This window comes from Mirounga leonina, unplaced genomic scaffold (genome assembly GCF_011800145.1).
Source record: "Mirounga leonina isolate KUSES-001 unplaced genomic scaffold, KU_Mleo_1.0 Mir_165, whole genome shotgun sequence".
Classification (NCBI taxonomy): Eukaryota; Metazoa; Chordata; class Mammalia; order Carnivora; family Phocidae; genus Mirounga; species Mirounga leonina.
In genome coordinates this window covers 52,938,850-52,961,292 of record NW_023270415.1, presented here as the reverse complement: position 1 = coordinate 52,961,292, position 22,443 = coordinate 52,938,850, and the positions used below count along the sequence as shown (strand labels likewise).

At 43.3% G+C, this 22,443-nt stretch overlaps 1 protein-coding gene across 1 annotated transcript in view; it reads left to right on the top strand.

The window, feature by feature from the left end:
* Positions 1 to 2,709: 2,709 nt before the first annotated feature.
* RSPO2 (R-spondin 2) overlaps positions 2,710 to 22,443 on the top strand; it is a 148,734-nt gene continuing 129,000 nt past the window's right edge. Inside the window, exon 1 of the mRNA XM_035011753.1 lies at positions 2,710 to 2,976. Within this exon, the coding sequence (XP_034867644.1) occupies positions 2,883 to 2,976 (94 nt within the window). The 5' untranslated portion in view covers positions 2,710 to 2,882. The remainder of the gene's footprint in view (positions 2,977 to 22,443) is intronic.

The following is a 22,443-nucleotide window of genomic DNA, read 5'->3' as shown; positions in this document are numbered from 1 at the left end:
CTCTATCAAAGATGAGTTTGTCCTTACAGTGGTTAGACCCCATAGAAGCAGAAACTTCTTGATAGAAACAGAAAATTGCCAACCAGAGCATGGCAGAGATGGAAGAGATCTTGTTCTAATTTCTTAATACTGCCAAGGAAACCGAGATCCAGGAAATTGCCAAAAGTGACTACTGGTTACTGGTGGTTAATGGTAGAGTTAGATCTACTTGATCTTGTGCTCGTTTTGCCCTTAAATATTTTTATAAGAAAATTTTTATAAGAAAAAAATAAATATTCTAAAAGACACTGATAACCACTGATCTTGAAGGGGTCTCAAAGCTGTACAGAAAGGCAGAGGGCTTAGAGAAGTCTTTATTCTCCCACGGACTTAACTTCTTTAGAAGTGCAATAAATTTGGTGTGTGCATCCTGTGAGTGGTATTTATGATAATGGAGGGATATCTACTGGAATATCCAGCCATCAGGCTAAATGCTAGGCCACTCCCTAAGTTGAAATGTTTCCAGTTGCTTCCAATTCTGTGATAAAAATCAAAGACTCTGAAAGCTGAGAAACAGATCCACTGTTCCTGCAATGTGTTTTGTCAACTCTATTTGTGCCCTGTGGGCCAGTCTCAGAGGCTGAATTTTCTTATCTAGGAAATGGGACCGGTGACCTCAACTCAGATTTATCTTAGATGTTCTCAAGCATGCATAAAGGAAATAACACTGAAGTTCTTAGCACATAAATACTGTTATTTAATAGTGATATCTGTAAAAATAGTTATGGATAGACAATAATGGAATAGTTAATAAACATGACTATTCTAATAGTCTTATTTCAACAGGATTGTGTCAAGTTTCTAAATTTCTGAACATCTGAAACTGAAAGCGTAGAAAAGGAAATTTAAGTGGTATGATATACTAGCATATGGTCATATCTACAAACATTCATTCTGCCATGGTTAGGAGTAAAAAAAAATAATAATAATCTTATCTTTTGCCTAAGGAGTAAATACTTTCATTCATACAGTAATGAAGGCAGGACAGATTTCAACAAAATGAAATTAGGTAGGTTCAAAAAATAAAAAAATCAGGTAGCATCAAGTGTATGTCATGTAACACTTCGTTAAACAGTAGTCCCCAAACCCAGGGCACCCAGAAGTTTAAGTCAGGAGTCTTTAGAGTGGGGGGAGAGATGAGGATTATGGCTGAGAAATACTTCGTGGAAAGTGAACTTTTCTTTAAAGAAGCAAGGTCCCAATTTCTTGAGTCCTGTAAGCGAGGGACCACAAGTTTTTGTAAGTTTTTCTGGAGAAGAAACAAAGTCAAGAAACAACACTTCTGAGGATAAGCAAAAGCTATTGGAAATACCCCTTTCACTCGCTACACTGAGTGCGCATTTTAATTTCAGCCGTGCTAACAGATCTTCCTATAAAACAAAGCCGAGATGTAAATTAGAAAGTGGCAGAGGTGTGGTATCTTTCAGGATGCAGCTCAAGTTCAAACTCAGTCTGTCAGAAGCAGCAGTCCCCTAAGGGATCTCAGGAAGGATGGTCTAGGACAAGCCAGCAGTCGGTCAGATCCTCCTGCAGGAAGGTCAGGCAGGGGGTTGGAACCCACCGCGGAGCCCTTGGGGGTGAAGTCAGCTGGGCTCCGTCGCCCAGCGCTGTCCGGGGGCGCCCCGGCTTCCAGCTACACGTCAGTTTAGCCGCGCACTCCAGGAAAGCCCGGAGGGGATTTGCCTGGGTTTGGGCTCGCTGGAAGCTGTCAGCGCTCTTTAGGACCTCAGGGAAACCCGATGGTTTCTGGCTTTAGGACCCAGGAACTCCGAGGCAGCCTGACATAGATGCCTTGGACCACAGCACCACCTACTTATAGAAGCATCCCGAGCCTCAGCCGGGCTGCATCTCGTCAGAAAGTGCGCTCGCCACATCCCTACGGCCTCGCGGGAGCGTTCTGTCTCCCACAGCTTGGAAAGGGAGAAATCCTAGCTGTGAAGTGGCTGTGCAGTAGAGCCCGGGAAACCGCACAATTGGATAGGGACCTAGAGAGTGAGAGCTGGCCGTGCCGGTCGCCCGAGGAGCGCACTCACCGGCGGGGACGCAGCATCCCCGAGGCTGCTGACGCGCCCTCTCCGCCGCGCTCCTGCGAGGCACCGCCAGCCCAGAGGACCGTGAGAGCACTGCGAACCCGCGGTGGCCGCCGGAATCGCGGAGCTGCCGGGCGCTCCCGGCGCCTCTCGGCAAACTTTTCCCGAGCCCACGTGCTAGCGAGGCGTCTCGCTTCCCCGGCCCCGCAGGGAGCGCAGCGCCTAGGCACGCCGCGCCGTCCGAGACGTAAGTGCCACGGTAGGCGACCCGCGTCTGGCCACCGCGGCCACGGCGCTGGCTTGCCCCACCGTGGGACCCGAGGGCCGAGGGCGGCTCCTTGAACCCTGCGCCCCTGGTGCCTTTGGAGCGCTTTCCTTTCCCTGGGCCGGCCGCGCAACGCCCTTTCCCCCGGGTCGGAGCCCGCAGCTCGGCAGGGGTTGCTAATTCACTGATTGTAAATCACCTTTCGCTCCAAGTGGCCCGCAGCTGTGCGCTCGGGGTTAAACTGCCCCGCGGCTCGTGCCAAGCGGTGGGTTCGCGCCCCCCTCCCTCCCCTCCTTAAATTGGGACGCGCGAAGAGGCGGCTGTCTTCCCCGGGCGCTCTCCACTCTGTTTCTCCTCCTTGTCTCTCAGGTTCAAGGTTTGAGAGATACTGACCGCGCCGAACTGACTAGTGCGGGGGAGGGGGGGCCCCGGCTAGTGGCCACTCGCCCTCTGCGTCTTCCCTGGCAGCGCGGTGGGCGCCGGCTCCTCGGATGAGCTATCCAGTTCCCCGACTTTGAGACGCGCCTCTGCCCCGCCCGACCGCCCAGATGCAGTTTCGCCTCTTCTCCTTTGCCCTCATCATCCTGAATTGTATGGATTACAGCCACTGCCAAGGCAACCGATGGAGACGCAGTAAGCGAGGTGAGTCCTGCTCCGCCCGAGGTGCGTGGGGTCGGAGTGGGGGCGGGTCGCGGCTCTCGTGCCGGGGCGCCCGGGGCTCCGCTGGGCAGACCGTGCCCTCCACCCCGCTCGCGCGCGCCACCGCTCTACACTTTCTGGGCCCCTGAGCTCGGCAGGACGCCGTCTTTTCTGTCCTCAGAAGGCGCTGCGAGCCGGAGCGAGACGCGCTGGAGAGCCGGGTGAGCCCGGCGGGCGCTCAGGGCTAAGTGGTGTGGTCGTACCCGGTTCGCTGCCCCGCTTCTACTCCCGAACTCCTCTCTTTCGCTCTCCTTTCTAATCGGGCATCCATCGTTTCTTGTTCTTGTCTTTCTCTCTTTTTAGTCCTCTTAACCATCTCCCCTGTAGCTCATCTGTGTCTACCTTCCCCACCCACGTGCGCCCCAGATAGCTTTAACACGGCCTAGAGCTGTGTGTGTGTGTGAGAGAGCGAGAGAGCGCTCGAGCGCGCGAGAGCGTGCTGAGGAGGGGTACCAAGTCAAGGGGGGAGGACCTACATTTACAGGGAAAGGGCAAAACTGATCTCTTTTTCTGGAACCTAAGACTATGTGGGATGATTTATTGAACTTTCTGCTTTGAGCAGCAACTTGTACGCGGGTTTTCTGGGGAGCGCTGGCGCGCGGAGTGATGTTTTGGGGACAGGCCTGACTTCGCTATCTCCGTATACTTCCCTCAAAAGTAGCTGTTTCTGCCCTTAATGAAATTCACTTGAGGCTTTTTAACCGCTCCCTCAATCTCCATCACTTGTGTGCTCTGCGGGGAAGGCAAGTGGAAGTCTCCAGAAAGATTTCAGAGGGCTGGCTTTCCGGCAGATATACTGTGCGCCTATTTCTGAGTCCTGCTGTGGTTGCACCTAATCCAGCTGCATTTTAGGGGAAGGGCTGCTAGACACAATGAAGTCTTCTGGGGGGATTTAAACACAACCCCAACACACACACACACCCCGTCCGTGCATTACCCGGCGCATGGAAGGTGCCCAGCAGCTCCCCCGTTAGAACTCTGTTTTCGTCTAGCAATTTGGACTTCTGCACGGTTAGAATTTGTCTTGAAGTTAACAGATTTTGATTTTTTTTTTTTTCTGGGATGTAAACGTCGCACTTGACCTGTGATATATGTTTAGAACTTGTTTTATGGCATCTCCGGTCCTGCACCCGGATTTTGGAGAGAGCTCTTCGCGCCCTAACTTTTCATTGCTTTTTAGGACGTCCTTAAGCTGTTGCCACATACCCCGAGGGCTGGAGATTGGCGGGCCCGAGGGCAGAGCTCGGATAACCGGTGGTGTGCGACTTCCTTAACCTCTGCTCTCCAGTTGACGCTACGGATCTGGTTTTTTAAAAAGTCTGCTCTTTTCTCTTTTTCTCATTCCTGGCATTCGGAAAATATTCAGAAATAGTTTCGCAGAAAAATGCTAGGGAGAAATTTCTTCCCAGAGGCCGCGAAAGTTTAGTACTGATGTTCGTCCTGAAAACGTCCCTTTCCATCTCCTTCTCCACTCCTCCTTTCTCCACCTGGTATTTTCTTTTGAGGTGTTACTCGCAGATCTGGCAATTTTTGGTTACACTGTGGTCAAAAGTGTCTGGAGAGGCTTTAGCCCCTCTTACCGGCACAAGGTGCTGTCTACTTGGGAAAAAACAAAACAAAACGGAGATGCTTAAAGTTCGCGCAGAGAAGTTCCTAAGACGCCTTGCCAAGCAGTTGTTTATTAGATGACCAATTCCGTGAGGTCTTTCTGTCCCCGCTGCCTGTCCCACTGTGGCCGAGCGAGGAGGTATCTAACCTAGTGTTTTGGGAGGACTTCACCCCGCGGTGCTGTTCGAGAGAGGACATTACAGCACCCCCGCGGCCAGAAGCGGTATTGCAGGCTCTTCCCGGCAGTGCCATCTCTCAAGTTGGCCCTGTGCCCTCTTAGGTATCTGACGCAAAACCTATTCATTTCAAAGCTGCTTTGGCAAAATCTCCTAGCAATTACCCTCCACAGCCCCAAGTGCTGACACTTAGAAACCCAATTCTAAAGTGTGCAATAGTAACTTTTGCCAAACCAACCTTTCGATTTAATAAAATTCAACTGCTTTCAACTATGTGTAAATTGGTAAGGCTGTAAAGAAAAATTTTTTTATCAAAGTTTGCATTCCACCCCCCCCCCCTTAACAGATGTCCCTTCCCAAATTCCAAGTTTCTGGCTAAAATACGGTTTTTAAAAGTGACCACACTATCTGTGCCAACAAAGGGTGTACTGTGTTTTTAATTAAAAGTGGAACTACTTGAAGGCCTGGCTAGACGGCATAGGGCGATAGTAGCTTTTCTGTTTTGCAAGGAAGCTTAAGGATTGCATTGTGAGAGTATTGAAATGAATAGAGATCTAACTCAGGTTGTGTGAATTGTCCCTCTTCACAAACTTAAGCTGGTTTTAATTGATCTCATGTTCACTGATTGATTCTACACCAATTGTTGCGCTTACCAAACAATTGGCTTGCCCAGAGGAGATTGATTTAAATTAGTTCCTTGGGGAATGCTTGACCACTAGCCAAATCATGTCAGCAGTGACAGTTGACCTACTAGAGCCTATTGTGGTACCAACATTTCCCCTTTTCCCTTTGTTTTGGATGGTGGCAGTTAAATATTACTTTCTAGGGAGAAAAGTGATTAGTACCTTTAAAAAAAAAAAGTGTTGTGGCTTAGAAGATCAGTTATTTTCTTGGCTTTGTGCTACTGTGTAGGCAGCAGTGATACTAGGATTGGTTAGGCTGATGCCTGCGAGCTGATTTTTTTTCTTCTTCTGTATTCCATCTGCAAATAATCAAACTTTCACTGTGGAGCATTCTCAGAACTCCTTTGGCATTATGTTTAGTCTGCTTTATGATCTTAGATGCTCTGTAATATCATTTTCTTAATGAAATAAAATCCTTGGCAGAGATTAGATAATTTAGTCAGTTAAAATCAATTGCATCCAGTTTGGAATAGAGAGCATATATATCATTTAACTGTATGTTCTATTTCAAAATAGAAGCCAGAGGACTAAGAGATGAGAATGTCAATCTTCGCTACTGTTGACCAAACCTAGTATGGGGGAGACCATCCTAAACAGCACCACCTCGCTCTTTCTTCCCCGTCTTTAGAAAACAAAATCCTAAAATAAAAATGTATTTGATCATCATTGGTAGGGCCTGGTAGCATTAATTTTTAATTAGTTAGGCACAAACACAATAGAGAATGAAAACTGTGTAGAGAGGAGGCACATGCCAACGTTTTGAAAAACTGGGTGACAACTCACATTTTGTCTACATGGTAACAGTTGTAATTCATTGGCCCTCTCACACCACTCTCATTCAAAAGCATGGTCCTTATTAGCTACTGTGAAACCCCACTGCCTATACTTGTCTTGGAACCACTTAGGATTTATTTGTATGGTACACTGGGTAGATTGGTTTCATTTTTTGGAATAGTTGTAAGTCACATTTCAGGTTGAATTACTGAAAGGTGGATAGACAAATCATAGCTTTATTACGGTTTCTGGGATTCTTGAGCTTGGTATGCAGTGACTTAATTTTCTATCTCCTTTATTGTTTATATGCCCAATCACATTTTAACCAAGGATCTATGAAAACTTCTTGATAAAATGCCTTAAAAAGCAGTAAGGCTCCCAGATATGTGATTGGTGTTTCTGGTGGTTGGATGGTAGGGGGCATAGTATAACAAAGGTTTCCTGCCTAGACTTTTCCATAGTAAAGCCTCAGCTTCTCCCTCTGTAACCTCTCATTTTCCTTAAGATTAGATTTGGCTTCTTCTGTGAAACTGAAGTGTTTATCACAAGCAGTGTGGTATGTTTCTCGTAACTGAGGTTGGTGAAAAGCCTAAACATCTTCTCTTAAATACTATTAGGGATAAATTAATTTTAATGAAGAGATTTGGAGATATTTGGCTTTACAAGTACTATTAATGATAGTTTATTTCTCATTGGTATTCTTTCAAAAATACAGATATGTCACATGGAACATACTTACCTACACTTAAATGAGAAAGCTTTAAAAATAGGTCTTGTATATTACCTTTTTAAAGTTCCAGAGTATTTCTGAAAATTTCCTGTGATGTTTAACTTTGCATGTAAATATGCTCTTTTCTTCTCATAATGGGCTGTTTTGTTATTCTAGCATGATTCTGAATTTTCCTGCCTAGTATTTTACCAGGGCACAGAGGTTAATAAAACTGCTGTGTTTCAACCAACCTTTTATTAAGCTACTGAAATTTGGAAGTGATTCAGAATAGGTGATGTTCTCCCAGGCCTCCATTTAATTCTGGCTTTATCTGCTTATAAATCCAGCTTGGGTAGAATCCAATATTTGCAGAAATCACAAGTTGGAAATGACACTTCTAATTCCTTAATGCAAAACCACCTCTTGATTTATTAAGAGACTAATTGGCCAGTGTATGGATTACCCAGGATACTTTTTACTTCGTTCCTTCCAGCTGACTGCCTTTTAAACCTCATCCCCACCCCCATGGGGATAAGCACTCCTACCCCTCCTAAGTGCAGGAAATAAATGATAGACAAATCATTTGATATAATGCTTGATAACCACTCTGCTAAAATGGGGTGATAAGCCCTGGGATGAAAATTGTTTTAAACTTTTTTTTACCCCCCAAAATGTCATCATTTTTTCCCCATTATCTGCAGTGCTGCATGTTCATATTTATACATTTCCATAATTTTAGCTGGAATAAATATGGAAGGTGCTAATGATGGGAATTTATGGAATACATATGGAAGGTGCTAATTAGTGCTGAAGAGAACAGATACGATTAGATCTATGCTCAGGAGGGGATATATACCTATAGGTGTGGGTGTGTTCGTGAGTGTGGAAAGAAAGGGGTTGGAGATGATAGGACTATGAAAATCAGATCTTTGGAACTAAAAATGATTTTCATTCTTCTTTCCCAGTTACTGTCTTGTCCTCTTTCTCAGACTGGATGGTGGGACCAGGAATGGGGAGGGGGAGAGGGAATGAGTAAGGTGAGTGTGCTTTTATTCTTCCCAAGGCCTGCCCCTACCTGTTCTGCTCTTCTCTAGGACCTCTCCATGCCAGTCACCCTCTTTTAGAACACACTGCTTTCCCCCAGTCCTAAAATTCTTAATTTCCTTCTTCCTCACATTGCTTTCCCATCCCTTCCCTTCTATTGATTAACAATCCTGTTCCATTCACCCTTTAATCAGTTACAATATGCCTTCTGCATCCATCACTTTATTGGAAAGATTTTATTAACAGTCCTCCTTATATTCGTCTCCTTGCAAGGCCACCAACATGGTGGCAGTCCTCCATGACTTTTTCTGGAGATAGCCCTCCTCTCTAAAAGAAAGTCTCTTCCTCTGACTAGTGACCTCATACTCTAGTTTTGCCTTCCGTATTCTGCCCATTTCTCTTATTTAGTCCCCTCATTCGGAGGAGGTGTAGACTAGTGTTTATTTTCCTTTATTCTTTCCCTTCGGGGGATTTTTACCCATCCCTGTGTCTTCAACTGTTACTTCCATGTGAAGTCCTTCAACTCCAGCTTCAACTTAAAAAAAAAAAAAAAATTTTTTTTTCTCTTTAGCTTCAGATTCTACTCCCCTCTGACTTCCCAATTACTGCTGTATGGTTAGATATTCTGTTCCATGCACACGCAAACTTGACAACTCCTGTTCCCATCTGTGCCTTCTCCCAAATGTGTTCTCTGCCTGTGTTTCTTCTATTCATGAGGTGTCTATGAGTTGAAGCTGAAAGCCTCCCTGTAGCCTTCGTCTTCCCTATTGCCTCTTTCATTGGTTCATTCAGTTTTAGCGAGTCTACCTCTGAGAGGTTTATATCCACGCCGGCCTTTCCATTCCCAAAGGTACCCTCATGGGCTTATCTCCCAGCATCTACTACTTCACTTCATCCTTTATGATGCTGCCATGTTGAAGGTTTCTCAACCACGGATCTGATCATGTGACTTCTGTTAATAAACCCCAACCCTCCAGGTCTCCACACTGACTGCAGAATCCATGCCAGCCTCTTTTGCACGGCTTTCAAGGCGGCCCGCACCCCCTATGGCAGCTCGTTTCCAACTTTCCACCACCCTGGAAGCGCTACATGCTTAAGCTTTACCGGGTTACTCCATTTCCAAACACACCATGCATTTTGAGGTTTTTAAGCTGTTGAGCTTCTGAATGCCCAGCTAAAATCACTGCCTCTAGGAAGCTACCCCCGCCCCCCCGGAATTTTCTGCCTTTTTTTCTGAAGCCAGAGTCCATTTTTCCCTCACAGCTTTCTCAGCTTTCTGTGCGACTCTTCAAGCATGCTCTTATTTCCCCCTTTATTCTGGTTATTTCGCCAAATGTCTTCTCCTTACCATACTTCCAACTCCAGTTGGGCGGAGCTTCTGATTCCTCTGTATCCCCAAAGCAGGCCTCACAGTGTGCTTCTCTGCAAATTGTGGCTGAACACAAAGTCATCGACTAGGAGATCTTGGTTGCCCTTAAAAGAACTTTGGTGACTTATGAGAAGATTTAAAAAAAAAAATTTCTAAGTTCTTTGCACATAGTTTGTTTGAATGCATTCTTAGATACTAGGCATAATCTCATTATTTGCTATTCTTTAAAGACAAAAACCATTGAGATATAAAACCTCCCCCGCCCAGCCCTCATTCTGAAGTCTCTTCTGATAATCAGAATTTCACAGAGCACCCTAGTGCCTGTTGGTGTCTCTGTAAATACCAGCTGATTATTTCAATGATAGAGCCGTCCACATGGCAGGGGGGTTTGGGGCAGGGAAAGGGAAATTCTGGGGTGGGGCAATCTAGATTTTAAAAACATTCCTTCTAGAGAAGGGTCAACCAAGGATTTTTTTCATCCCGAAACACTTTGTCCAGAGGAATAATCATTTAGGGGAAAATAAAAGTGGTATTTCTCTTCCTAAAAGGCAATGATATTAATAACATACATAGAGCAGGAAAAGTATTCAACCTGCGTTCTTGTGTTTGTGACTTGAGTACACCAGAACTATGCAGACCATCGAGGAGGGATGCGGGGGTGTGTGTGTGTGTGTACAAATTCTTCTGCAGGTGTCAATAGAGGACCTAGGTTGGTTGGTTGGTTTTGTACGGTGCCTTCTGGGAGAGATTTGACATTTCACTATTTGGAGGAGGTGCAACCAGTTTGACAGAATTGGAAAGTGAAATGTGATTTTTTAAAACTAATGGCTAAGTGGAAAGTAGCTAGAACTAGAATGTAGTTCTCCTGAATTCCTTGGCTTTTCCTGTACACAGGACATGCCCAACATAAATGCTCATTTAAAAAAAAAAAAAACCCTTTGAAGCCATTCAGGAGTTCTTTGAACCACAGACTTATTGAGCCTCAGAACTTCTACAACTCCTGATTATGCTGATAAAATAATATTAAGTAACTGAAGGCTGAATAGGCGGGGTAACTGAAGTATAGGACCACAGGTGGGATCTAGTTAAAAAATTCTTTTTGCATGCTTGTATTGCTCAATTTTTTAAATCATTCTGTTTTTTAAAGAATTATTTTTGTATAAATTTTAGGAACCTCTTATTTCTTGTATTCCAGTTGCCAGAACAAATATGTGTGTCTGTAGGTGTGTGCTCATGCAGATGTGTGTATATATATATTTTATGTATACTCACATGTTAATACCATCATAATCAGAATAACCAGTCAAGATTAGAGAAAAGCTATTAAATATTCTTTTAAAATGTAGAGAAACTAATTATAGGTAGCTTTCCTTCTTACCTAGTTGCTTGGGGGAAAACCCTTAAAATTTAAAGTCTCAGTTCTCATCACTTGAAGGCTCTTAAGTGCAATTAAAAAGTTTAGCTTACTTAGCACATTTCTTTTGAGCAGGGTTTCTTAACTTGGGGTCCAGAGATGGAGCCAGGGTTTTTGTGAGTCTCCTGAAACTAGAAGCAAAACCTTTCTTCTTAGGGCATAGAGAGCGGATCTAAAGCTTTCTCTGAAGTCTCAAAATGGACATGGTTCATCTGTTTCCTTCAATAGGTTAAGAAGCATTGGTTAAAGTAGTAGGAGGTAGACCTTCTTAACTAGCCTGATGCCAAATGGTTGCTTCAAGTTGACATGCACATTTGTTTTCTAAAATTTTATTTTCCAGGCGTGCGTTTCCAGTCATTTGCCGTGTATGTATTACACAATATGAGGGAATATCAGAAGCACTCTCTCAAGACCTATCTCAGTAAATAATTACTTGGCTAATGATCCCTTACTCAAAGACAACGGATGTTTAATTCTCTCCATTCTAAAAATGTCTGTAGAAGTACAAAATACAGAAGAAGGGGTTTTTGTTAAAATCCTCTTCTCATATGGTCTAATTTTATCTCATTAATAATAAAACAGCATATAGAGTCTTTAAGAAATTGCAGTTGCAGTTTCCCAGCTGATGACCCGCGCTGGCATGGACGTGACTCCTCTGTATTGTGCTGCTGGTTCACAGATTGGTCAGAACCAGCCTGAACGTTCTTCAGTTCAGGTCCAGGGGGCTTCTGCTGGGTGTTTGCTGCTGGGTCAGCACATTTTATAGTCTTTCTACCAGGATGGCCTTCATGTCTCACCTATTTATTGCTGGATACAACTTGCCAACCAGCCCTTTGGCGATTAAAACTCACAGACCAATAGAGGGCACACTTTGCATTCTTTTCCTTGTGCTTTGTTCTCGGATGGTCTGTAGGATGTGTGCTTACTTTGTTTTGTCCCGTTGGTTCAGGTGGGAAAACTACTGTGCTTTCTCCAGTAAGACTGATGCTGTGATCATCTTGATATCCACACAGAAGGAGAAAAAAAGACCAAATAAAGAGCTTTTGGCCTCACGGGGGCATTTCTGGTTTGGGTCCCTAATCCTTTTGACAAAGCCTCACCGAAAGGCAAACTTAACCAACCTCACAGTTTTAAGATCTGTGAGATAAAGATTATGTCAACTTAGAGGTGGATTCCAGCTTCTACAGTCACTTTGGAAAACATTAGTTTTATTAAAAAAAAAAAAAATTTCCATGAAGTGCATACCTGAAAATTCAAGCAACTGGTAAAATTTGGAGTTGTCCAAAACAACTGCAAATTAATACTTGCCAATTGCTTGACAAAGTCTTTAATCTTTATGGAGAATATCCATTTCTTTTAATGAATCTCTCGCATTTTTGCCTGTTGAGAATAATGAAAACTGTCTGATCTAATTTTGAAAATCCAGTGTTTCTTTGTTTTTTAAAAAGGCTCTCTTCCCTCATGTAATGAAGTCTGATGGAGGATTTAAAAAATTCTCTGGCTCCTCATTGTTCACCTTACCTGCTGTGTTCTAGTGCCTCCTTGTAGATAAAAGCTGGCTTTTAATGTGCAGGATTTGCTAGATCATCATTATGACTTTGCATATTTATCACGCTTTTTTTCCCCCCTGAGACCAGTTTTCAGTTGAGTTGAATCCTAGTGGAGTTAATATCCCTATGACCAGGTGGTGGATCCTGTACCCATTGCGCCTCCCCCACCATAGCCTTTTGGGGTAACTCTGGTATTTTGTTGTTGTTGTTTTCCACTACCATCATTGGTCCTTAAAGACTGCACTGAATTAAAAACACTTGGCAGCCCAGTGGATTGAGAAGAACTGCACCTGGGGCTCCAAGTTAACCATCACGAGATATAAATTAAGGCAGTTCTGGTCTTTGACTTGTCATGCCCTCTTGGTAGTTCTTGTAGGTAGAAGAATACTTTAGAATTCTAGTTTTTGATGCTTGAGTCTTGATGAGGTTTTAGAGGTTTTTTGTTTTTGGAAGTGTGTGTGTGTGTATGTTTAAAGGTCAGGTTTATAGGGGAGTTTTGAGGAATTCTTGGGTGTTCTGGGCCCTTCTAAGATAAAAGGAAGTGGCGGAGAACACCTGTAGGTTGGGTGAGCTGAATGAGCAAACTAGCTTAAAATTTTCTATTTAAGGATCTGGAATCTATCTAATGTTTTGCGAGAAATTAAGGCTGTCCTATCCATAGCATTCCTTCTACTGGTGAAAGATATCTTGTGGTCACTATCCTTCCATCAGGTTAGTATAATAGAGAAACTTAGTCTCCTAACTTTAACAAAGTAATTTAAAACTCCAGTGTTTGATAATGAACAGCTGTGGTTCCCAGGAGCATGATTAGTGGGTTGAGGTTGGTTGTGGAGTTTGGGAAGCATTGACCACAACTTCTGCTGGTCAGTAAATCATGCAGTGGCTGATGTGACTCTTGACTGAATCTTGTCAATTATGAATGATTTTTTTGTTCTGCCTTTAAATAATACTATTCTGTAAAGTGACCTAGGGCTTGGAAATTGTCCCTTGAAAGTTGTCCAAAATTATGAATTTGGTGCAATGTAGTTCCCTTATGTGGAAATAAAATAGTCCTTTGCAACTGCTATGGGTGTTCAACATGATTTTGATTTGAAAGTGACTCAGTACTAACAATTGTAAAGTCTTTGGCAAGCTTCAAGTAGTCTTCTTTTTGCTGAATTTTGAGAGAAAGTTTTGAAGAGATGGGAGAGCCTGCACTTAGGAGAAGAAAGAGCTGGAACAGGATCACTCCTGTTCAAGACTTGTGGCCTGTCATATAGAAAAAGGATGTGATTTATCCTAACTTTTGGAATTAGGGGCAAAATGAAGGAGGCTTATAGGAAAATTCCATTAATGGAAGAGACCCTTTCTTGATAATCGCTGGAAATTGCCTTTTTCCAACAACAGGGTATTTTTTTTTTTTTAAACAGTGTATTTCTTAAGAGTGTTGTAAAGCCAGCGACTGTACTGAGTATAGAGGGACCTCTAAAGACCACTCACACCATGATGAGCACATCTGTAATGCATCTGGCATCTACTAGGTACTTAAATAGAAATTCTTGTTGACAACTATTGACTCATAATACTCTTTCTAAGCAGAATACTAAACAAAATTACTTCATTAGATTCTGCGTCATATGCCTCTGAGTCATTTTATCTTTATTTTATTTTTATTTTTTTTAAAGACTTTATTTGACAGAGCCTCAGTGAGACAGGAAACACAAGTGGGGGGAGTGGGGGAGGGAGAAGCAGGCTTCCCGCTGAACAGAGAACCCGATGCGGGGCTCAATCCCAGGATCCTGGGATCATGACCTGAGCCGAAGGCAGATGCTTAATGACTGAGCCACCCAGGCACCCCTGAGTCATCATTTTAAATGTTTGTAATACAAACAATGCTATAGATACTGAAGTTTAATCTGAATTCCTGACAAAGGAAAGACCTATTTCTCAATTCTTACACGACCATGATGTCAATTTCTAGAATACTTCATTATAAGAAAGCCAAATTTCAATGCAACTATAGCCAGCATGGGTGATACCATACAAACATTTTGCTTTTTTGACTAGACTGGAGGATAAATAAGTGTTTGACCAAAATTTGTTAACAATAGCTTGCACTTAGGAAAACATAATAGGCTTTAAAATTCCTATTGGGAAAGATAGAAATGCAGGTATATCAAATGTTACTTACTGAATTATATTTGACAGTGGGGAGTAATGGATTGTCCACTTTGAGGATCTCTGGTATAGTAAAGGACTCTGTCATCAGCTTTGGAACAGTATTTTCTTAATGATTAGGTTGAAGACAGCTGGTATTACCAACCACACTTTTGCATGATATGAAGTTGAACAGGGTATTTAAATGTTGGTTGATGGGTTACAAAACGATGCCAATGGCTGGGCGTAACAATGAATTTATGAATGAAATTCTAACAAAACGGAGAGTTTTTCTCTTAAGATCAGAGAAGCAACTATGGAGGACTAGGATGTTGGAGACAAGGGGTTATCATTGATTTTTTTTTGACTCCTCCTGAGGTTAGGATGTGATACCCGTTGCAAAAAGTAATTGGCTACATTAGGAGGAATATTCACGTAGACTGAAGAATGAGGAAGATGAAGGTTCCCAGCCCACACCAGTGTTCTGTTCTAGATGTCATGACCTTCAGAAGGTGCACTGGCTGCACACACTCCAATATTGTACTGATTTCCTAGGGCTGCTGTAACGAAGTACCATAAACCACGTGGCTTAAAAGACCAGAAATTAATTTATGCACATTTCTGGAGGTTGGAAGCCCAATATTAAGGGGTCAGCAGGTCCATGTACCATCTGAGGTACAGAGCGGGGAAATCCTTTCTGGCCTCTTGCAGCTTCTGGAAGCCCCAGACGTTCTTTACCTGGTGGCTGCCTAACTCCAATCTCCGCTCCATCTCTGCATGGCTGTCTCTCCTCTGTTCTTACAAGAATGCCGGTTACATTGGATTGGGGCCCACTCTAATGGCCTCGTGTTAACTTGATTACAGTTGTAAAGGCCTTATTTCCAAGTAAGTCTACATTCATAGGTATTGGTGATTAGGACTTCATCTCTTTTGGGGGGACACCTTTCAGTCCATAGCAAGTCCCACCCTGTGCCAGACCTTTAGGGTCTTTATGTCCTCATGTTCATAACAACCCTGTGGAATAAGTATTATTAATTATCCCATAATAATAATTATTAATGGCAATAGAAGTAGAATGTGTGTGGCTGTCCTACCTCCACTAGACTGTGTACTGTGCATACAGATAATAGTGGGTCCCTGGACTTGGGCTCATAGTGGCCCTGGGGGGTGAAGATGCTTTAGACCTGGTTTATAGGGTTTGGACTAGGAGACTTCAAATTCCTTCCTGCCTCTGAAGTTCTATGAAACTGTATGAATCCAAAGAATCACCCGAGTATGTTTATTACTTTTTCAAACAACCATGAATCAAATTGGCTTCTTATTGTTAAGCTGGAGTTGAAAAATCTGTTTTGCTGATTTCCTATTGAAGTTGACTGAACTCCAAGACCTGGGAGCATCCTTTACAGAACATTATTATAATCTTCATGTTGTCTACAGTATATTGCTTCTGGTGTTAGAGGTGTTTTAAATTAGTTGCCTTTGATTTTTGAGTGGCATCCAATATTGTATTCATACTCATTTGCTATATATAAAGGGCTAGTAGAACATTATTTTAAATGTTCTTGCATTTTATTTTTACTTTTTAAAGATTTTATTTGAGAGCGCACATGTACATGAGAACGAGAGGGTGCAGGGGCAGTGGGGAGAGGCAGATTCCCCGCTGAGCAGGGAGCCTGACAAGGGACTCGATTCCAGGACCCTGGGATCATGACCTGAGCCGAAAGCAAACGTTTAACCAATTGAGCCCCCGAGGCGCCCCAAAACAGTTCTTACAGGAAAAGCAGGCAATATGCCTAACTCTTCCCCTTTAATTGCCAGTGTTCAGAGGAAGGAGCGGATGCATATTTGGCCAGCAGGTTAACTTCACTGCAAGCAAATAAAATGCTTTAATTTGTGTCAGGCCATTGCCTGTCAGATGGAGGAGGCAAAATCTTGCAATAGTTTCTGCCTACTGAAACATTAGTGGTCAAATGACCTCAAAACAGTCCTTCTGGCTTCTGCTAACAGGAATGAAATGCAAGCCTTCTGAAAACCTGAATTCTATTAGACATCTTCTGATAATGTTTTCTGTTAACAGCTTTCAGAGAAGCTCCTGAGTGAACATAAAGTAGCTTCAGCCTGGTGTAATCTGAGGCTCATTGGGTAGAAAAACAGTACTTTGTGCTACTTAAACACTCTCTGGAAGGCTTAGAGAGGAAGGAAAATATTTGAGGAGATCAACTGGATGTTGTAGAATACGAGTAACGTCACCTGAGAAGGATTAAAGTTTCCCCCAAGCTCTACCTGAATGGCAGCTAGCCACTGAGCATGTGCTTTCCAAGGCTATCAATAGCATGTTTTCGGTTGTGTAGTCTTGAGTTTGCAGGCATATCAAGAAAGGGTCTAGAGATTCTATGTCTTCAGTGGGTAAGTGGCAGTAAAGTTATAAAAAAAAAATTAACATTCCTCCTACTTAGGAGATGCAGCTGGCTCTAATTATGGAATATTTCCTATATCCATTTAAAAACGTAGCTTGTTGCTACCAGTCAAGTTACCATTGGTGTACCTTTTATATGACTCAGTGAAGGATACCTATAATATGTACATTTAACAGTTTAGTGAAGTTGAAAATTTAATTCACACATGTCTGTGAAGAAGATTATATTGAAGAGCCTGCTAGAAATCTTGAAACATAAACACCTTTCATAGGTGGCTCCCAAGAACAAGCCTGTTGCTGGAGAAATACAACACTGTAGGTGATGCCTTTCTTCCAAGTAAAGTGCCTTTATGGTACTTTTAAGAGCGCAAAAAGTATGGTGAGCCGAAGAAATTGGTTACATTGCAAGCCAGGCGAACAGAACTGGAATGCACCTAGCTGCTTTTACTAATGAAAGATCGGGAATGATTTTTTTTTTTTTAACCCCTTCAACCTGTATGTTTTTAAGAGCATAAATGAGCCATACCCACCAATTAGGGCTAGTAGTTCATGTCCTTCAGATCCCATTTTTCTTTCAAGTTGCTCACCATGAAATTTAAAAATCTGTTTCCTTACTTTTGAGTAGTCAATACTGAAAACTTTTAATGTTGAAATGTTAATGTTGATATGAACATCCTTTAAACCTTTTCCCCTTAATCATGCACAGAACTGGATGTAATAATAAATATACTATAATCATTACATTTATTGAGCACTTTCTTTGTGCCAAGCATAGTTCTTTGTTACATGTAATTTAGTCCTTAAATGCCCCGATACGGTAGGCTTTACTTTTCTAGCCGTGTTACAGAGGAAGAATCTGAGGCACAGAAGGTAAATAACTGGCACAAATTCACAGAACTAGTAAATGTTAGAGCTAGAATTTCAGTCTAGGCATTTGGATTCCACCATACTCTTCACCACCAAGATAGAAAGGTAAGTCTTTGATTTTACTGCCAATTATTCTCCAGAATATTGCACTGATGCCAATTTTTTTAGGTGGGAGATGGGATGCTTATTGCCTTGAATTCATGATTTTTTTCATATATATACACAGACACATATATCTGTATATAATTACATATGTGTATATAAATAAAATCAGGTCATGATCTCAGGGTTGTGGGATCGAGCCCCACATCCGGCTCTGTGATTGGCAGGGAGTGTGCTTGAGATGCTCTCTCCCCTCTCCTTCTGTGTCCCTTCCCCTGCTTGTGTGTGTGCTCTCTCTCTCTCAAATACATCTTTAAAACCTCTTGTTGGATTATTTTTGAGAATAGAAAGAAGCCTCTCCTTTTCCCCCAAGGAACTCACTATTTAAATAGAATATTCTTTTCCTGGCTCCACAAAACATTAATATCCACTTGGTTGCTTAAACCTTTATTTCTTATTTCTGGGAAGTACCTTGGATTTCTATAGGCCCCCTCCAGTATATTTTGAATCCCTCTTCCAAGTCCATTGACATTTTGTAGACTGTGTTATCACCATCTCTCTCCCAAAACATGTCGGTAGCCTTCCAGCTACTTTTCCTGTGGTCCATTCTCCACAGGGTGCTCAGAGGGATTGCTTATAAAACAAAAGTCAGAGCCTTTGATTCTGCCACTTTAATGCTTAAGAGCTTTTTGTGATACCTGAAATAACACCCAAACTCCTTGCTCAGACCCAAAGGCTCCATGTGACCTGGTTTCTGCTTATGTCTCCAACTCTCCTTTTGGTATCTGTCCTTTGGTCTCTTTCTGTTTCTCAAATCCTCCACCCAATTTTCCTGCCTCAGGACCTTTGCATTTGTTGCTTACTCTGTCTGGAAAGATCTTTCTCCCTCCTTTTCATAACAAGCTCCTTTTCTAGTCACTGTATCTAAAGCAGCGCATTGCCCTCTTGCTTGATTTTCTGCAGTTAAACTGTCTATTGGGGCCAAGATAGGGTGAGGCAAGAGAGGGGGGTCTGTGAGGAGCACAGATCTACGGTGTGCTCACCTAAGCCTGAGAAGGAGTGACTTCTTGCATTTTGCACCATAGGAGCCTCACTCACTGCCCCTAGTCCCAGCCTCCTCTATTCTATCACATGCTAGAATTTTGTTATTGTAGCAGAGAACACTATCTAGCAAAACCCATTTCTTTTGCCTCTTGCACATGTAGCTGGAATACATTTCCCTTGTACCTGGGTGTGCCTGTGGGCCTGGGGTTTGTAGTAGAAAGTGTGCAGAAGTGATATATTTCTAAACCTGGCCCCAGTTAACCTCCTATGGGAAAGTCTCTATTCTTAAATCAGCTGACTTGGTGCAGAGGATCCAGCCTCACTTCTCTGCTCTCCCTCTGCCCCCCGCCCCCCGCCCACCCTGGGAGATGGCAGGACCACCAGGTGAACAAAGCTTGGGTTCCAGAATGTCCTGTGGAAGTCTCCCAGCTGCACATCCACATCAGACTGTGATCAAGAAACAAAGTTCTTTTGTGTTAAGCCATGGAGACTTTGACATTTGCATCAGCATGGGTGAATCTGGAGGATATTATGCTAAGTGAAATAAGCCAGAGAAAGACAAATATTGCATAGCATCCCTTATATGGCTTCTAAAAAAAAAAAAAGTCAAATTCATAGAAATAGTGTAGAAAAGTGGTTTCCAGGGGGCTGAGGTGTGGGGTAAATAGGGAGAGGTTGGTAAAAGGTAATAAAGTTTCAGTTATGAGTAAGGTCTAAAGATCTAATGTGTAACATGGGACTATAGTTGATAACACTATTTTTATAACTGAAACTTGCTAAGAGAGTAGAACTTATTCTCAGCCAAAACAAAACCGTGAATAGGTGATGGATGTGTTAATTAACGTGATGGAGGGAATCTTTTCACAATGTGTATGTATATCAAATTGTCATGTACACTTCAGTAATACTACACATTTATTTGCCAATTATACTTCAATAAAGCTGGAAAAACTTGCATGGCCCTATCCAGTTCTATCCAATCCAAAGCCCCATCCAGCTTTTAGAACATAAGCTCCCAAGGAGTGGGAGCTTTGTTCACATTGTCATCAATGTTCAGTACAATGCTTAGTCTGTTGGTGTTATCAAAATATTTTTTTGAACAAATAAATGCAGGCTATCAATAGTCTGTCAAAAATCTAAGAATGACCAAAGAATAAGGCAGATAAGAAATGAAATGATGCTCTAGAAAAATAGTTTATGAAAATGGGGACACAAATTAAACATGAGGGGCACCTGGGTGGCTCAGTTGGTTGAGCATCCCACTATTGATTTTGGCTCAGGTCATGATCTCAGTGTCCTGGGATTGAACCTCGCGATGGGCTTTGCACTCAGCAGGGAGTCTGCTTGAGGATTCTCTCCCTCTGCCCCTCCCCCCTGTGTGTGCATGTGCGCTCGTTCTCTCTCTCTCATGCTTGCTTGCTTGCGCTCTCTCTCTCTCTCTCTCTCTCTCTCTCAAATCTGGGGCGCTTGGGTGGCTCAGTTGGTTAAGTGTCTGACTCTTGGTTTCAGCTCAGGTCATGATCTCCTGAGTAGTGGGATAGAGTGTAGGGCTCTGCACTCAGCAGGGAGTTGGCCCGAAGGTTCTTTCCCTCTTCCCCTCCCCCAGCTTGTGCATGTGTGCTCTCTCTCTCTCATCTTTAAAATCTAAAAAAAAAAAAAAAGGCTTTATAAAGTGGTCCTTATATTTCTTACAGATGTTTTGAAACATACCAAAGTTATAGCACAGTATTTTACACTAAAATTTTATTTTTAACAGGATGTTAGGCTATATCCAATCATTCTTTAGTTACATGATTCTAACTGGAAAATATTGAAATTTTTTCTTACTGATTATGCCCAATATATTTGAATTTTAAGAATGTCTTAATTGACGCAGAGAAGTAATGTCCACTTTTTATTACTGATAAAGTAAAATTCCTTCATGCTCAAGTTCAATAGATAATATTTTGCTTGCCTAGTAAAGGAAACATTGGTTTGGGGTTAGGACCTAGTGCATTCCTTCTAGAAATGTCTGTAGGCCCCGAGGGGAGAGCATTGTCTGGAATTGTACTGTTGATGATGGGAAGCATTTTTGGTAAAGATGATTAAGGGATTTTTAATCCTTTTATGAAAAGGTTAATGTCTTCAATATTTTTGGAAGTCTCAGGATTCTGGGTGTGGAGGAGGATGGGTAAGAGCAGAGGGAGGATTGCTGCTACGCAAGGCCTCAGTCGGCTGTGGTGAGGGCAGAGGGGTGAGCGGCTGCTAGCCTCGGGGGCCTTTCCACCAAGAAGACGGTGAGAACAGGATGCATTGGGGCCGTGGCTGGTCCAGGTTTTATGATCTATTAGAGGATCCGCATATACCCGCTCAGTACCCCGTTGAGACCTAGAAAGTATAAAATCTGCGTTCTTTATTTCTACTTAGATTCTAAAGTCCTTCGTAAGGTGTAGGTGTTCTGGCTGGAACGGCTGTTGGCAGCTCCCTGCCCTAAACGGACCTGATGAGTAACTGACTCTTCCCTAGTTTTGCCAGGGAGTGTGTGTGTGTGTGTGTGTGTGTGTCTCACACACACAAAGTGGGAGAGACCGCAAAACACATGGAGAGAGAGACGCACTCTCTCCCACACTCAGACACACTCCTCACAGACACACTCACACTCTCACACACACACACTCAGACACACTCACACACTCAGACACACACTCAGACTCAGTGACACACACTCATGCACATACACAGACACACACACTCGGGCACTCACACGGGAGATGCAGACACACAGACACACGAAGACTCAGACACTCAGACATTCACACTCAGACTCAGAGACTCACATACACGGCAAGACACACATGGAAGGACGCATACACATATGGAAAGACACAGGGAAGAGAGACCTACACACGGAGACACACACACACACACCGGGGGTGGGGGGAGAGAGCGAGTCGCCCACAGGCACACAGACTCACAGAAAGAGACTCACAGAGATTCACGGAGACAGCAAGAGAGAGAGAGACTCGCTCACAGAGAGCAAGAGAGAGAGTCACTCATAGACCGAGAGACTCGCTTACGGGGACGGGGAGAGAGAGAGACAGAGAGAGAGAGAGAGAGACTTACAGAGAGACTCGCTCACAGAGACTCACTCACAGACACAAAGACACAGCGAGACTCGCCCACGGGGGGAGAGAGAGAGACTCACACACAGAGAGACAGAAAGAGACAGACTCACAGACAGAGAGAGACTCACAGACACAGAGACTCGCTCATGGACACACACACACACACACACACACACAGACTCACAGAAGAGAGAGACTCACACACGGAGAGAGACAGAGAGGGAGAGAGAGAGACTCAGACCCGGGGAGGGGGGGAGAGAGCGCGCGCGAGAGAGACACTCAGACCTGGGCAGGGGGGAGAGAGACTGAGAGAGACTCAGAGAGACTCAGAGGGAGAGAGACTCAGAGGCGTGCATGCACACACACAGAGACCCCCTCCCCACAGAAACAGAGACACGGAGAGAGATGGGCACA